Source organism: Chiloscyllium punctatum, chromosome 8, assembly GCF_047496795.1.
Source record: "Chiloscyllium punctatum isolate Juve2018m chromosome 8, sChiPun1.3, whole genome shotgun sequence".
NCBI classification, from domain to species: Eukaryota; Metazoa; Chordata; class Chondrichthyes; order Orectolobiformes; family Hemiscylliidae; genus Chiloscyllium; species Chiloscyllium punctatum.
The window spans coordinates 51,886,991-51,905,810 of NC_092746.1; the positions used below are offsets into that span (position 1 = coordinate 51,886,991).

The 18,820-nt window shown below is 41.2% G+C and overlaps 1 protein-coding gene across 12 annotated transcripts in view; it reads right to left on the reverse strand.

The window, feature by feature from the left end:
- Positions 1-18,820, reverse strand: part of invs (inversin) — a 282,226-nt gene that overhangs the window by 92,241 nt on the left and 171,165 nt on the right. For all 12 annotated transcript variants that reach the window (XM_072575544.1, XM_072575542.1, XM_072575547.1 and 9 more), the window contains one exon: positions 10,006-10,215. In XM_072575544.1, coding sequence (XP_072431645.1) covers positions 10,006-10,215 — 210 coding nt within the window. The remainder of the gene's footprint in view (positions 1-10,005; positions 10,216-18,820) is intronic.

Sequence of the window (18,820 nt, forward strand, 5' to 3'; positions counted from 1 at the left end):
CATAATAAATGACTAACCCCAGCTTTGTGAATGCAAATATTGCATAAATATTCAAGTGAAATGAGTAATCAGTTAACAAGTTTTAGGAATTAGCATTGTGGTTATGTTGTTGGACTGGTATTCTGCAGGCCTTTACTAATACATTATTTACCTAAGAAGAGTCTGGAACTGGAGCAGGCCTGTAAATAAGTTTTTTTAAATTGATTCATAAGGTGTGGGCTTCATTTGCTGAGCCAACACATATTGCCCATCCCAACTAGTCCTTAAAATAGTGCAAAAACAGCTTTCCTTCAACCTCTGTAGTTCATTTGGTATAGGTAGACTCTCAGTGCTGTTAGGAAAAAAATCCCAGAATTTTGACCCAGCAATACTGAAGGGACAGTGATATATTTCCAAGTCATGATGGTGGGTGGCTTGCAGAAGGACTTGGAGGTGATGCAGTTCCTATGCATCTGCTGTCCTTGTCCTTCTAGATGGTGGCAATCACAGCTTTTGAGGGTGCTTTCTAAGGTGCATCTTGTAGGTGCTACATACGGCCACTACTGTGCATCGGTGGTGAAGGAAGTGAATGTTTGAAGATGTGGTGCCAATCAAATGGGCTGATTTGACCTGGATGGTCTAAAGCTGCTCGAGTGCTACTGGAGCTGTGTTGGGGAGGAAATGAGGAAATTGGGGAGTACTCCATCACATCCTGACTTATACCTTTCCACTATCTACAAAGCATAAGGAAATCAGAAGATGTATTTATATGGCAGAATGTGATAAATCAACAGGAGGTTTTATTGCCTAAGTTTCACTTGATGCTATAAGGCATCATAGGGGTGAGGACTGGGACAACTTCCTCTCAACTGAATGCCACTTTGTTGCCAGCTTTGCTGGGTCTGTCCTGCCAATGGGACAGGACATACCCAATGGATAATAATGCCCCAGGCAACATCGGTAAGGTATGATACTATAAGTATGAGTATGCCAGGATGTTGCTTGACGAAGGGGAGGTTTAAACCAAAATGGCAGGGAAATGGGAACCTCTACAAGGGAGACAGAAGAGAGAGAAACAAGGGTAAAAGACAGAAGACAGGATGGGAAATAAGAAAAGTGATAGGCAGAAAATTCAAAGACAAGATTCAAATAGAGACAGAAAAAAATAGCGTGAGTGGGGCGAAGAATGTTAAAAAGATAAGCCTTGAGGCCCTGTGCGGCTCAATGCACAGACCATTGAAATAAAGTGAATGAATTAATCTACAAACAGACGTTAAAGGAATATTACAGTTGGGATTATAGAGATGGGGCTGCAATAGGGATGGGAACTGAATATCCAGGACAGTCAAAAAGGAAAAGCAAGTGGGGTAGCATTGCTGGATAAAGACATACTAATACAATAGTGAGGAATCATATTAGCTCCTCTGAGGTGGAAATTATATGGACAGAACTTAGAAAGTGCATACAACAATAATGGGGGTTGTTTATGGACCCAAAACTGTAGTGGTAACATTGAGGGAGGCAGTTAACAGGAACTTAGAGATGCAAACAATTAAGATACAATGTAATCATGAGCAACTTTATTCTGCATATAAATTGAGCAAATCAAATCTGCAACAATACAGGAAGAAGATCCTTTATCTGAAAATCGAAAAGCTCTGAAATCTGAAGGTTTTTTTGTGAAGTATTTTTTTTCATTAACAAGGTTGTTTGGCATGCAAACAGTTAACCCAAGTTGACACCCATTTGATGCATGTCACTCAGATGTCACTTGGCATGGCCAAGCACGGAAAGGCCTGGGGTTTTTTGTGAACACCCCCAACTCGACATCCACTTGATGTGCGTCACTCAGATGCGACTTGGGAGGGCGTGGCCAAGCACCGAAGGCCTATTCTTACTTAGAAGTCTGCTCCTCCGGTAAGATTTTTTCAAAATTTTACCATTAAACTGTCACTTATTGTGAAAACCGAAAAATTCCAAAATCCGAAAAACAGCTGATCCTGAGCATTTTGGATAAAGGATCGTCTACCTGTACTGTAGAGTGAAATTCCTAAAATGTATATGGTTTGGGTTTCTAGATCAGTATGTTGAGGAACTAACTAGAGAACAGGCCATCCTAGACTGGATATTGTGTAATGAGAAAAGAATAATTCCAATCTAGCTGTGCAAGGTCCTTTGGGATAGAGTGACCATAATACGATAGAATTCTCCATTTAGATGGAGAGTGATGTAATTGATTCTGAGATTCTGGTCCTGAATGGGATAGGTAATGGCAAGCCTTTAAACAACATGTGAAGGAACTACAACACTTGTTCATTTCTCTCTGGCAAAAAAAAGGGACAAGTTGACCTAACCATAGCTAACATGGGAAATTAGTGATAGTATTAGATCCAAGGAAAGGGCATACAAATTGGCCCAAAAAAAGCAGATTTGAGATTTGGGAGCAGTTTAGATTTTAGCAAAGGAGGACAATGATTAATGACAAGCAGGTCCCTTTTAGTCATATGCAGGGTAAATTATAACGGGGTACAAATTTAAGCAATTAAATATTTTGGTTCTGTCTTCACAGAGGAGGACACAAATAACATCCCACAAATGTTGGAGAATGTGGGATGTAATGAACGGGAGGAACTGAAGGAAATCAGTAATTAGTAGGAAAATGGCGGAATTTAGGGCAAATAAATCTACTGGACCAGATATCTACATTCAGGAGTACTTAAGGAAGTGGACCTAGAAATAGATTGATTGTTGGTCATCTTTTTTATAGATTCTGGAACAGCTCATTCAGATTGTAGAGCAGCAAATGTAACCTCACTATTTAAAATGGAGGCAGAGAGAATACAGGGACTTATAGACTGGTTAGCCTGGCATCGGTAGTGGGGAAATGATCGAGTCCATTGTAAGACTTAATAGCAAAGCAATTGGAATACATGGATCAGACGGGGTCAGCATGACTTAACAAATTGGGAAACAATGCTTGACAAAACTCGTGGAACTTTTCAAGGATTAACTAGTAGAACTCATAACAGGGAGCTGTGGATGTGGTTCACTTGGACTTTCAGAAGGCTCTTAATAAGGTCTTGCACAAGAGACTAGCATATAAAAGTAAAGCTCACAGGATTGGAGGCAGTGTACTGACATGGATAGAGAACTTGTTGGCAGACAGGACACAAAGAGTAGGAATAAATGGGTCTTTTTTCAAGCAGCAGGCAGCAATTATTGGGGTACTGCAGGGATTGGTGGTAAGACCTCAGCGATTCACAATATACATCAATGATTTAGATGAGGGAACTAAATGCAATCTTTCCATGTTTGCAGATGACAAAAAACTGGGTGGGAAGCTGAGTTGTGTAGGGGATGCAGAGATGTTTCAGTATGATTTGGACAAGTTGAATGAAAGGACAAATGCTTCACAGATTAAGTAGAATGTGTATCATTGTGAGGTTATTGACTTTGGTAGCAAAAAACAAGAAGTCATATTATTATCTGAAAGGCAATATGTTGAGAAAGAGAAAGGTGCAATAAAACCCAAATGTCCTTGTCCACCAATCATTGAAAGTAAACAGGTAGGAGCAGTCAGTGAAAAAGACGGCAAATAGCATGTTGGCCTTCATAGAAAAGGATTTGAATACAAAGGAGGGATGTTTTGCTGCAATTGTACAGGAGACCACACCTGGAGTTTTGTGTGCAGTTTTAGACTTCGTATCTCAGGAAGAATGTTCTGTCTATGGAAGAAATACAACAAAGGTTTATCAGACTGATTCCTGAATGGCGGGATTGACCTATGAAGACAGAGTGGATTAGTTAGGATTATATTCAGTGGAATTCAGAAGAATGAAGGGTGATCTCGTAGAAACGTATATAATTTGAACAGGTTTAGATAGGGTAAACAAATGAAGGATGACTGTGGAGTCCAGAACAACAGGTCACAGTTAAAGATACATGGTACGACATTTAGGATTGAGATGAGGGAAAATTTATTTTCCAAGAGAGTGGCGAGTTGGTGTAATTCTCTGCTACAGGGAGCAGATGACAACATCAAATGTTTTTAAGAAAATATAGTTCTTAGTGCTAAAGGAATCAATGGGTAAGGGAAGAAAGTACTGAGTACTGAGCTTGTTGCACAGCCACAATCATATTCTATGGTGGAGAAGGCTTTAAGGGCAGAATTGCCTATTCCTGCTCCTATTTTCTATGTTTCTAATCTGAGACAACTCTACCAATTTTGGCATTCACTCCCAGATTTTGCTGTTTTGGATTGTGATGCCAGGTGGTCTGTTCAGTTTCTTTCGTTTTTTGAGCTATTTTAATGTTTAGATACAACTGAGTGGTTTAGCAGGCCTATTCAGAGGCAACCACATTGCTGCAAATCTGGAATCTTATGTAGGCCAGATTAGGTTTCCTTCCCTAAAGTACATATCGGATCTTTTTTTCTTCACGGCAATCAAACGATGCCTTAATGGTCATCATTAGACTTTTAAAGTCAGATTTTTTACCTGGTCTCTTGATTACTAGTCCAACAACAGTACCACTACACTATCATCTCTCCCTGATAGGTAGGAGGAAAGGCACAAAGAACACTGGAAAGGCAATACTGACAGGAGAATCCATAGTTAAGAAAGTAGAGGGTGTTTCTGTGGTTGAAGATCTAAGTCCAAGATAGTACACTGCCTCTCTGGTGTGAGGCAATATGTCAAGATAGTATGATGCCTCTCTAGAGCCAGGTCTGAAATGACATTGAATGGCTGCAGATCATTCTCTGAGCTGAGGGTAAACAGTTAGCAATTTAGTCCATATCAGTATCACTGAGATAGATAGAAAGGAGAGTGTGGTCCTACAGTCAGAATTTTGGGGGCTAGGTAGGAAATTAGCAAGAATTCTAATTTCCTCAAAAATTATAATTTCCAGATTACCCTTGATTCCATATGTAAACGAATATAAAAATGGGAAGAAAAAGCAGATAAACAGTTTGGAGGAGGGGAAATGTCAGCTTACAAAGCAAATGGATATGGCAGCATTACAGGGCCGCTACTTGGATAACAATATACATAAATAGGGTAAAAGGGGAAATATTGTAAAAAGGCAAAATTAATAGTTCTTTACTTGAATGCGCATAGCATTCAGAACAAAATAAATTAATTAACAGCACAAATAGAGATTAATGGAAATGATCATACAACCATTATGGAAACATGCTTTCAAGATGACCAAATTTGGGAACTTTTTTTGGCAGACAATTGCACTATGAAGGATAGTAAGCATGTGAGGTACCCACTGTACATGGCCCAGATTTCAATGCCAGTGCATTCCATTGAAAAGACTTGAGTAGTTGTTCACCCATGCTTTTGGACCTAGACCTTGAATTGCTGCAGGTTTTGGATCACAGGGTGGCAGAGGTGGCAAAGACAAGCATTGCTGGAAAGTCCCAGGCAGAAGCTCCTGGGTGCCGGTATGTTGTTCCTGTTCCCAATGGATGCCTGCTGCCAGCACTGTCTCCTTGTCGAAGGAGCGCTTGCCATTGACTTTGAGCACCCATGCCTTATATGATGGAGTGCAGGTTGTAGTACATATCCCTCAGTCACCAGATGTTCCACTAGATCTGGATATTCATAGTGGCCTTCAACCTTTTCATAGAGATAGCCAAGTACTCACATGCCTGAACCACCACAGTAGTAAAAATGTTAGAATACTCCTTCTTCCTTCAGCCCAATGTGCCTCTGGGACATCTGTCTTATGCTTTGTTCCTGACTGTGTAGGTCAACCAAGTCTTCTGCCTGTGTTAGAGCCCTTGCTGAATTTTCATTAGTTCTATTTTGTAGTTTTATCAATTTTGGTTTGGATCTGTGAACTATGAGCTGAGATTGCCTTTGGAATATGAGCAGTAGCTGTGTTAAACAAAAGAACAAACAAACTGTTGTGAGGCAAGGTCTGATCTGAATGTTAATTTCAGGCTGATGTTTGATCAAAGAGCTCCACAGATGTTTCAGTCCTGGGAAAAGCAATATGTTTAACCAGATCGTTGATGCTTGGTCATAAACGAGGTTGGTACTTGGGAATTCTTGCCATCAAGTCTAGAAGGGAACCTGATGGTGAAACAGATGAAGAGGCATTGTATTGGGTATCCTGTTCAGTTCCAAACTGTGTTGTTCTGAATGAAGTCCAGAGTCAGACTGTCGGAGGCAGGCACTGAGGAAGGTGATGTGGCTGTGGTAGTGAGTCTGCTTGAGGACGTGGCTGAAGAGCTTCAGGGCAGAGGAGAGGACTTTGGGGGGGGGGGGGGGGTACAGTGAGGGACTCACTGAGATCTTTGTAGAGAGAGGAGGAGAATTTCTTCAAGGTAGGCATCCTTCGACAAGGCTATGAAGTAAAGTTAAAATCAACTAGGCGGAAGTGAGGACATTAGATGCTGGAGATCAGAGTTGTGAGTGTGTTGCTTGAAAAGCACAGCCAGTCTAGTCCCACATGGACTCTGGACCCTATTCAGACCAACCCAGTTTGGACCTGAACAGCATCCCCAGTACACACTCCAAATCCAAAACCTTCAACAACAATTCTTTTTCCAGATCCTCTGCTCCACGCTATCAGCCATGCGCCACCGTCAACTCTAACTGCAGTTAGTCCTGTCCCAGCTCAAAGCCAAACCAGAGAACATCTCTGGGACACCCTCACTCACCAACCCCACCGCCCTGTGGCTGAACACTTCAACTCCCCCTCCCACTCTGTCAAGGACATGCAGGTTCTGGGCCTCCTCCACCACTAAACTGTTACCACCTGATATCAGGAGGAAGGCGGCCTCATATTCCACCTTGGGACCCTGCAACCATGGGATAAAATGTGGATTTCAACAGCTTCCTCATTTCCCCTCCCCCACATAATCCCAGTTCCAAGCTTCCAACTCTGTACCGCCCTCCAGGCCTGCCCATCACTTACCCCTCTGACCTATCACCTTCTCCCTCACCTTCATCCACCTGTCGCTTTCTTAGCTACTTTCTCCCCAACCCCACCCCCTCCTATTTATCTCTCAGCAAGTAAATACCTTGTTGGGTGTATCACTGGCTTCCCCTTAGAGATGATGGATCTTGGATGTTCCCTGGCTGCTGGTAGTGCCTGCATAAGAGGAGAGGATTAATTGGAGAAGATGTTTTAGATGTGGTCCCCTTGTTCAAGAAGGGGAGCAGGGATAGCCCGAGTAACTATAGGCCAGTGAGTCTCACTTCTGTTGTGGGCAAAGTCTTAGGGAGAATTGTAAGGGATAAGATTTATGAACATCTGGATAGGAATAATGTGATCAAGGATAGTCAGCATGGTTTTGTGAAGGGCAGGTCGTGCCTCACAAACCTTATTGAGTTCTTTGAGAAGGTGACCAAGGAAGTGGACGAGGGTAAAGCAGTAGATGTGGTGTATATGGATTTTAGCAATGCGTTCGATAAGGTACCCCATGGCAGGCTAATGCAAAAACTACGGAGGTATGGCATTGAGGGTGCATTAGAGGTTTGGATTAGGAATTGGCTGGCTGGAAGGAGACAGAGGGTAGTAGTTGATGGTATAGGTTCATCTTGGAGTGCAGTTACTAGCGGTGTTCCGCAAGGATCTGTTTTGGGACCATTGCTGTTTGTCATTTTTATAAATGACCTGGAGGAGGGGCTTGAAGGCTGGGTGAGCAAGTTTGCGGATGACACGAAAGTCGGTGGAGTTGTGGACAGCGAAGAAGGATGTGGCAGGTTACAGTGGGATATAGATAAGTTGCAGAGCTGGGCAGAAAGGTGGCAAATGGAATTCAATGTAGCTAAGTGTGAAGTCATTCACTTTGGTAGGAGTAACAAGAAGATGGATTACTGGGCTAATGGTAGACTACTTGGTAGTGTGGATGAGCAGAGGGATCTTGGTGTCCATGTACACAGATCTTTGAAAGTTGCCACCCAGGTAAATAGTGCGGTGAAGAAGGCATATGGTGTACTGGGCTTTATTGGTAGAGGAATTGAGTTCCGGAGTCCTGAAGTCATGTTGCAGTTGTATAAGACTCTGGTGCGGCCTCATCTGGAGTATTGTGTGCAGTTTTGGTCGCCATACTATAGGAAGGATGTGGAGGCATTAGAACGAGTGCAGAGGAGGTTTACCAGGATGTTGCCTGGCATGGTAGGAAGATCGTATGAGGAAAGGCTGAGGCACTTGGGGCTGTTTTCATTGGAGAAAAGAAGGTTTAGGGGAGATTTGATAGAGGTGTACAAGATGATTAGGGGTTTAAATAGGGTTGACCATGAGAACCTTTTTCCACGTATGGAGTCAGCTGTTACTAGGGGACACAGCTTTAAATTAAGGGGTGGTAGGTATAGGACAGATGTTTGGGGTAGATTTTTTACTCAGCGGGTTGAGTGTTCATGGAATGCCCTGCCAGTAGCAGTGGTGGACTCTCCCTCTTTATGGTCATTTAAGCGGGCATTGGATGAGCATATGGAGGTTATTGGGCTAGTGTAGGTTAGGTAGGCTTCAGTCGACGCAACATCGAAGGCCGAAGGGCCTGTACTGCGCTGTATTTTTCTATGTTCTATGTTCTAAGGATATGAACCTTCTATCCTAGGCAAATGGGACTAGTTCTGTGTAAGAAACCGAATTGGCCTGTTTCCGTGCTGCATGTCTCTGTGACTCTAATTAGAATAAATTAACACTAATGGTAATGAGATAACTGCACAGCGTAGTGGAGCTTAGTGCATTATTTATCCGTTGGGGGCTCCCCATTAGCATATTAGCAGTTTTGTTCTTCTCTTGCTAGCTTTGCTATCTTCTTCTTGTATGGAGTGAGGAGGTTGATGACCACCACCGTTACCGTAACCCCCATCACCCCCCCGCCCCCATCTATTTTAGACTTCTGAGCCTGAGAGTGGGTCAGTTTTTCCTGCATTAAGACAAAGGGAGGGAAAGAATATGATGGAAGTGGATGCATGAGCAGTTACTTGCAACATTCATGCAGAAATGGTGCTTACGTGTCCTCAGTGAGCAAGTAGGACAGGAAAAGTTTGTAGTTGCTGAAAATGGGAGGGGTGTAAGAACATGATGAATGAAATACTGAGGGTAGTAGTCCATCAGTCTTGTGGAGATATTTGTGCATGACTGAGTAAATGATGCTTTAAATGTTAGGTAGCAGACAGAAGACCGTATTTATCCTCGTGGAGCATAGGAAATCATTGACCTTCTTGTGGTGCTGCCAGGCGTTCCTTTTAACACTGGACATAGCACTGACCTGTGTTGTCATCTCTGTCTAGGCTGGCTGGACTGGTGGCATGGCCTCTTTCCGTTGTCAGCAAAGAAAAGTACCACTTTTCTCTCCACTAGCCCTTCTTTTAGAAGCTAAAAATCTGTCTTCTGGAATCAAGGAGTAAGCTTGAGCTTTCTTATGTTATATCTTCTTGGTTTAGAAACAAGATCCACAGTGTGAACTGACTGTTTATGGCTGGCATCGTTGGAAGTGGCATCCAGCAGGGCTTCAAATAAGGCAATAGAGGCATGGAAGTCTCCAGCAGCGGCAAACAGTTATGCCTCACTTGCTACAAGATTCAGTGATGAACACATCCAACACCTGTCACATAATTAATAAGGTGAAAACAGGAAGATTGTGCAAGGTATCTTGACCTGGACCATGGCAGAGTTGATGCCTTGAAACGTCACCACATTTTAACTAAAAGTGGGAAAATTCAGCCTCGTGTGTCCCATTGAGGATTCTTCAATCTGATTCATTGAAGAGCCTCCTGCTGCTTTCCCTGGTTACAGAATTCACAGCTTTATAGGAGAGGCCACGATACTAGATCTGATACTAGGTAAAAGAAAATTTCCACTAACAGGACTACAAAAAGTTAATCAGCAAATAAACATAAGGTCAACAACAAAAGTTTGTTCCTTCAACATTTACAATAAAACCAAGACCAATGTTTAAGGAACAGATTTTAGCATTCTTGTGCAGAAAGTGTTTTTAAAATTGACTGGCATATAAATTGACTGAATTTGAATCTATTATTCAGGATTAATACTCACTTAGCTGCATCCTTCCGTAGTTGTTCATGCTTCATGAGTAGGTTTTTTCTCTCCTGGAAAGCTTTGCGGACCATGTAACCCTTGTAAACAGCTTGAATTTTGGAAGCAGCAATGTCTTGAATTGCAGCAATAGATAGTGCTCCATGCTCCAGCATGTACTGAATAACCTCCTGATGTTCTCCAAGCAGGGCATAATCAAGTGGAGTGAACCTGAAACACCAAAGAGGAAACATTTAAAGCAGAGTTCAAAGAACAAAAAACTTAACTAGCTTTAAAATACATGCTGTCACATTCAATATGCAAACCTCTGCTTTCAAATTACACGTTGCCTCATGGCTAGAACAGATTATCTCAAAGTAATCTGCTTAATAATTGGGTCAGAATTAATGAAGGAAATACAGTGGTGACCCCGGAATCTAAACGCCCTATTGTTCGAACAAATTGGGATCCGAACAATTATTTTGAGAAAATTTGCCCTAAAATCCGAACACATTTTCAGAATCCGAACACCACGTATTGTTCAGGTTGCACATTGTTTGTTCAGTTCATCCTGGAAAGTAGTCGTGAAAGCATCTCTCGTGTGTCCATCGCTAGTTTACCTTGTGTTTTCACCTTGATTTGTGCTGTTTTTTAAAAATTATCACCCTTGTGCATTCACCATGGCACCCAAGAAGAGCAGTGAAGCAAATAAGAGTAAGTCCCTCTCCCTCACCCTCCTTCCTCTTCGCCAGCTTACACATGCACCATTAGCACTCCTCACTAAGGTAAATGAAGTTATTTTCATGCTAGTGCATTTATTTCTTGTTTTTATTATTGTTACTTGATATCTAGGTAATTTAGACAATAGACAATAGGTGCAGGAGTAGGCCATTCTGCCCTTCGAGCCTGCACCGCCATTCAATATGATCATGGCTGATCATTCCTAATCAGTATCCTGTTCCTGCCTTATCTCCATCACCCTTGATTCCACTATCTTTGAGAGCTCTATCCAACTCTTTATAAATGAATCCAGAGACTGGGCCTCCACTGCCCTCTGGGGCAGAGCATTCCACACAGCCACCACTCTCTGGGTGAAGAAGTTTCTCCTCATCTCTGTCCTAAATGGTCTACCCCATATTTTTAAGCTGTGTCCTCTGGTTCGGCACTCACCCATCAGCAGAAACATGTTTCCTGCTGCCAGAGTGTCCAAACCTTTAATAATCTTATATGTCTCAATCAGATCCCCTCTCAGTCTTCTAAACTCAAGGGTATACAAGCCCAGTCGCTTCAGTCTTTCAGTGTAAGGTAATCCCGCCATTCCAGGAATTGACCTCGTGAACCTACACTGCACTCCCTCAATAGCCAGAATGTCTTTTCTCAAATTTGGAGTCCAGAACTGCACACAGTACTCCAGGTGTGGTCTCACCAGGGCCCTATACAGCTGCAGAAGCACCTCTTTGCTTCTATACTCAATTCCTCTTGTTATGAAGGCCAGCATGCTATTAGCCTTCTTCACTACCTGCTGTACCTGCATGCTTACCTTCATTGACTGGTGTACAAGAACACCCAGATCTCTCTGTACTGCCCCTTTACCTAAATTGATTCCATTGAGGTAGTAATCTGCCTTCCTGTTCTTGTCACCAAAGTGGGTAACCATACATTTATCCACATTAAACTGCATCTGCCATGCATCTGCCCACTCACCTAACTTGTCCAGGTCACTCTGTAATCTCCTATCTAAGATGTTTACTTATCTTATTTTACCCTAACCATGTATATTTGCAGTGAAAAGCATCTTGAAACTTTTTTTTTGGGTTCAGAAACGGATTAATTCACTTTCCATTATTTCTTATGGGAAAATAGTTTCGGAATTCGAACTTTTCGCAATCCAAACAGCCTCCTGGAATGAATTCAATTCGGATTCCGAGGCACCACTGTATCTCTAAATCGTATATTCAAACTAATGTAAAATAAAGACATTTATTGAGGTGTCAGGCTGTTTCCATTATTTGAAGAACTTGCCTCAACCTCTGTTTGCCTCTCTGATCCACCTAACTAGATATTAAAAGAATATTGCCAGCTACACCTTCAAATTTTATCCAGGAAATATTTGCTTCAGAAAGAAGCTTAGCTTGAAAGAATTAACAAGGAAGGGGAGTGGAGGGACATAGAGAGAAGTGAAGGAATTAGATGTAACCGACAGTAAGGAAAGAGATGGAAGGGAACATACAATGGCTAACAGGCAGAAGAATTGAGAGACATATTGAAGAAAAGTTGGGACAGGTAATAAATAAAACGCATGAAAGGTAAAGATGAAAGGGAAAAAAAGAACATGGGAGGGAAGACCAAAGAAATATAGAAGCAAAGAAGAGAAACACTTTTATACAAAGTGGTATTTGTAAAGTTGACATAAGGATGTGAAAGATTGCAAATTTCGTTTCTATAGTCAGCTCGAAAACATTTGGAAATCTTTTGTATTTATGGAACCTTATTTTCAAATATAGTCAAGGTCACTTTCAATTTAACTCTTATGGGAGTGTCCACTTTCCATAGTGTGAAAGAGTTGCATGGTGGAAGTTCTAAACAAGTTTGGTAACACACAAGACATAGGAGCAAGAGTAGATCTTTGTCCCCTATTCAATATGATCATGACTGATATTTGGGTTCAATTCCACTTTCCCACCTGCTCCCTATAACCCTTAATCTCCTGAGAGAGCAAATGTCTGTTCATTGCAACATTAAATTTACTCAATATGGGGTATCCGCAACTACCAAAATTCACAACCTTTTAAGTGAAACAATTTCTCCATAACTCAGCTTTAAATCATCAGATTTTTTATCTTGAGACTGTCATGTTTCAGATTCTTTAACCAACGATACAATCTTTCAGCATCTACCCTATCAATTCCCTTCAAAACCTGCATTTATTGCGGAGGGTGGAAATGGCTCAGAATGTACTCTGGCTGGGGGATTTCAATATGCACCACTAAGAATGGCTCGGCAGAGCACTACTGAATGAGCTGATAAAATTCTATAGGACATAGCTGCTAAACTGGGTCTGTAGCAAGTGGAGAAGGAACCAACAAGAGGGAAGAACATACCTGACCTTATCTTTTAAGGTGACTGTCTGCGTTCAGATTCTTATGTCTACTAATGTCACTTCTGTGCTTATATCATTCTTCATTATCAGGGCTACCATTCCTCATTTGCCATTCTGTCTGCATTTTTGAAATATTATGTACCTTGGAATATTTATTGATTCCTTTTCATCTATGGCTGCAATGTCAATTAGATCTAAACTATTTACCACTATTTGTGTCACTAGTTCATCTAATGCTTTTCTTGTAATGTTTTTTACATTCAGATGAGAAACTTAACTTTTTTTTTACTACTGTTAAATTTTGTTACACACATTACACTCTTCCATTGCCTCAAGCTTTGTCTCTGTAAATCTCCTTTCACTTGAATTTCTGTACTAGTTTGAAGTGCTGTCCATTGCCCTAGTTATAACATTGGCTAGAATATTAGTCCTAGCCCAATATAAGTGGAGGTATTCCAACTGAATATATTTTCCCTGAGTACATATGCCAATGCTCCAAGAATTGAAATTACTTCTTCCACACCACTCATTGAGCCACACAGATAATTGTGTAATCTGCTTGACCCCCTGTCAATTGCAGGAGAAAATGAGGACTGCAGATACTAGAGATCAGAGTCGAACAGTGTGGTGCTGGAAAGCACAGCCGGTCAGACAATATCCCAGGAGGGGAAGAATTGACGTTTCAGGCATAAGTCCTTCACCATGTCAGTTGTAATATGGTTCAGGTAATATTCCAGGGATATTTTTGAAGTTTTGTGTTTTGTGTTTTAATGTCTGTCTACTTAGAAGATAGTAGCACAGTGATAACATTGTTGGGCTATGAACCTAAATTTCAGGCTAATGCTCAGGGGCCACTGATTCAAATCCTACCATGACGGCTGGTGGAACCAAACTCAATTAATAAAATTTGGAATTGAAAGCAAGTCTCAAACATTGTGTCACAAAACTGTCACTGGGTATCATAAAAGCCCATCTGGTTCACCAATTCCCTTTAGGTAAGGAAATCTTCCACCTAAACATAGTTTGACCCAAATGCAACTCCTGACCCGTATGTCAAATGTCCTCAAAAATGGGCTAACAAGTCACTCAGTTTAAAGACAAGGAGGGTCGGGCAACAAATGCTGACATCCTATCCCATTCAATGAAAAAAAACTGGATGAGTTCAAGTACACATGTGGGCTCCCTATGTCTGAAGAACTATACCCTTTGTACCCAGTTCAAATTAGAAACTCATTGTATGGAAGATGACCAAGGTAAACCCAGGAGGTTTTGGTTGATGAGGTGCAGTAAAAATAACATGCTCCCAGAATTAGCTGCGCCATTCGATTGTTATGCACTGTTTGACACCAGCTTAGCACTAACGATGGAGAATCATTTCATTGACGAAGGTGTTGCACTCTGAAAGTTTGTGATTTCAAATAAACCTGGTGTCATGTGACTTCTGACTTTGTCCACCCCAGTGCAACACCAGCACTTACACATCATGGCTACCACCTATTTCTTACGAACACACGAATGAATGATACAGTCCAGAATATAAGTAGCAGGATTTTTGATGAGTTAATACATATTAAGGGTTTAAGTCTGGAAGTGGGAATAGCATGGATGAGAATTCCAGCAGTAGAGAAACTGAAGCGCATCAGAGGCAGGAAATATTATGGAAGTGGAGTGGAATAGAGTCAGAAACTGAATATTAGGGTAAAATGGACATGGTAGCATCAAAATCATCCTTCTGGCTAGCTGCACCAGGATACTTGATTAACATTCAGAGCTCAGTATTTCATGCAGATGACACACTAAGGCTCAATTTGAATCAAGCCTCAGGCTGAAGTTTTTGGACATCACTTACCATTCCTTTGCTCGTCACATGTTTTGACATTAGCTATGCGTGAACCGATTTCATCTTGCCAAACTGCCTGTAAAATTTGCACAATTCCATTGAACATTTCCCCATGTTCATCACCATGCTGTAGAATACGACTATACAAGCACTATCCCCTAAAGCAGGATATCAAAGTCTTGTTTACACCTAGTCCACTAACAAGAACGAAACATTTCTGCATCTGTAAGTAGCACTGTCTGCCAATCTCACTCAGCTCTTGGTTGGACAGTTATCTACTGAGTGTTTCTTAATTACTGTAAGTAACGGGATAGGGCAGTGGCCAGATTTTAATGTGTGCAGAATACAACACATTAAATAAAACACATTTACTTGCAATAAAGAACCAGTGGAATTAATTAATGTACTAGTCATCAGATTTTATGTGTCAGAGATCTTACATAATAGCACAATTTAATTTATTCTTTATATAATCTGAAAACTTTCAATCTGATAGAGTTACATTTATTGTTGTGATACATGCACTGCGATATTTACAACTTGTTGTAGCATTCAGACAGGGAGCAGTTCATTACATTAAACAACATAATCAAACTACAGGTCCCAGCTTTGTTTCAGTAGTGTATTCCTTCATCTGAGTCAGAAGCCCTAGAGACCTGAGGAAAGAATTTAGGCTCCAGTGCAATGCAGCAAACATCCAAGGAGCAGCAGAGTTGACGTTTCAGGCATAAGCCCTTCATCAGGAATGTGGAGGGGGAAGGGGGCTGAGAGTTAAATAGAAGGGTGGGGGTGAGACTGGGGGACAGGTAGCCAGGAAGGTAATACATGGATACAGATGGGGGGCAATTGTGATAGATTGGTGGGGAGGGTGGAGTGGATAGGTGGGAAGGAAGATGGGCAGGTGGAACAGGTCAAGAGGGTGGTGCCCAGTGAGAGGGTTGGATGAAGTATAGGGAGGGCAGATATGGAAATTAGTCAAGTTGATGCTGTATGGTTGAAGGATTCCAAGGTGGAAGATGAGGTGTTCTTCCTCCAGTCATCCGGTAGTTTTGATTTGGCGGTTGTGGAGGCCCAGGACTTGCCTGTCCTTTGTGGGGTGGGACGGGGAGTTGAAGTGGTCGGCAACAGGACAGTGGGGTTCTGGGGTGCATGTCCCAGAGATGTTCACTGAAACACTCCGCGAGTTGCCTTCCTGTCCTCCTATGTAGAGGAGACCCCATCAAGAGTGATGGACACAGTCAAAGCCTCATCTTTGGTGTCACTAATAGACTCAATGGCATTATTTAAAAAATAACATTGGAGTTAGGATCATGGAAACACAGTGCAGAATAAAGTCATTCAGCTGGTGAGTGCATTAATAACCAAACGTCAGAAATAAAAAAAAATTTGTATAGATCTAGAGGTACAATGAGAATTTTTTTCAGTCAAATAGTTTTCAAAAAGTGAAGTTCAACAGATTCCTGAGGATGACAAACTTGCAAAGTTATAAACCAAAAATACAAAGGAACGTTGGATTACGCATGACTGCTGTTTCAAAGGAGGTAGCATAATTAGCCCAATGGCTTTTTGGTCAACATTTATTCCTCAATCAGCCAACACTAAAATAGATTATTAAATCATTCTTTCTTTGCAGTTTGTGTGATTTACTGCATATAAATCAGCTGTCATTGGTGCAACATTAACTTTAAAGATACTTAATTAATTGTGAAGTGTTTTGAGACTTGTCTGAAGTTATGAAAGGTGTGATATAAATTTCTTTCCTTTTTCCAAGATGTTGGTCTGTTTCCAGTATAAAAGATTAACAAAACAGTTATTGAGTTGTTCACTTGTTACTTAAAAAGAAAACCTGGTCACTCTTCTTCAGTAATTGTTTGAAGAGATTACTGAAGCTTATTTTGCCAGTTTGGCGAGGGTAAAGGGAAGAAAAAGATGACAATATAAACTACAAGAAATCATTTATTTATTTATTAGATCATCATGGACACCTAGTCTGTCATAGACACATCTTCATAATTTTTTATTTTATTTTGTTCCCTACTTTTTAAAATCTTGGTTCTATAGTCCATTGGCAAGATCTCACTTTCATTATTTGAATGACATTATCTAAAGTAAATAACTGGAAGTATATCTAAAATTACAATTATCACAATTTTATGAGGTACATTGAGAAAATTAGCACTCTGAACTCGCAGCTTCTATCTACGTTCTTCTTCTTGGGTAGACCCCTTGAATGGAGGGTGAATTGCTTCCATTCTGTTCAATGGATTTTGCGATATATAATAATGTGTAATCTGCAAACACTATCACATGTGGGACACTTGTCTGAAGTTTCTGCACTATTGATATTGCCTTAACTTAGCTTCTGCACATTCCCAAAGAATGTCTCTAGAAGTGTTTGAACATAAAATAAGGAACAAGAGTAGGCCACTTGGCCCTTTGAACCTGCTAGCCATTGAATAAGACTATGGCTGATCTAATTTTAACTTCAATTCTCCAGTCCTGCATAGCTGAATAACATTTCATTCCCTTCGTAATCAAGTCTACCTACTTTTGCCTTTAAAATATTTAAAGATTCTGCATCCACTGCCTTTTGAGCAAGGGAATTCCAAAGAATCACAACCTTATGAGGGAAAAATATGTTACCTGTCTCTATCTTAAATAGTTGACCCTTCATTTTTCAACTATGACTGCTAGTTCAATATTCTCCCACAAGAGGAAGTATCCTTTCAACATCTACCTGGTCCCCTCAGGGTCTCCTATCTTTCAATTAAATAACCTCTGATTCTTCTAAACTCTAGAGGAAATGGGTAGCCTCTCTAAACTTTCCTCATAAGGCAATCTGCTCATTCCAGTTATTAAAATTAGAAATGGAATTATATTTTATTGTCACATGTACTCAAGCACAGAAGTACGTGAGTACAGTGGAAGTGTACAGTGTCTCCATTTCCAGTGTCATCTTAGGTACAAAGGTACCTAGGTGTAAAATCTTACATAAAAGTAGAAATAAAACTAAAATAAAAGTTAAACATGATCATTCTTTTTTGTCTTAGCTGAAAAATAAAGAAATAAAATTAAAAGTTCTGAGGTATTTAGCCATGCTGGGCTTGCACTCCCTACATGAGCTCAATTTCCTCTGCTTTGGCTCTCTGGGAGATCTCGGGCTGCCTGCACTCTCTGCAGATACTGAGGTTATCCCTCACTGCCACATTGCTCTCTCTCTCTGCCTGCACTGGGCTCAATCTCAAACTGTCAAAATCCTGATCCAGGCCCCAAACAACTGTCACACTCTGGACCTCTAGCTGACTGCCAAACTCCTAATCCAGGCCCCCAGACATTGCCACGCTCCGGACCCAATGAAGCCGCAGTGCTGTCTCCATCGCAGCCTCCATGACCAAGCTTTCTCCAGAAGGCAAGTAAATAGCAAAAATCAAATTTAAAAAAAAGTGGACGAGCCCACTCAGCTGCTGCTATCTTTCATGTTAGTCTAGTAAACCGTCAGTGAATTGCTTCCAACACATTAACAGCCTTCCATAAGTAGGTGACTAGTACTGTAGACAGTACCCCTGGTGCAAATCTCCAGTTTGGTACCTTTCTTATTTTGGGCAGTCACAAGCCAGGGACTCTCACGAGCCGACAATTGCTTTGAGGGCAACTCTAAAGGGTTTTCACTGTCCTTCTGGAAATCTTCTGCTGCAACTGAGTTTTGTGTTGGTCAGCTGCTTTGGAGTCTGGTATCAGGCATACAAATGACATATTCTGCTGAGTGGAGTTGCTTTTTGAGGGATTAGTGCCTTGACGCTATGGGACTAGTTAGACAAGGATTTTAGTTTTCTTGGAGTAAGTGAGGACTGCAGATGCTGGAGATCAGAGCTGAAAATGTGTTGCTGGAAAAGCGC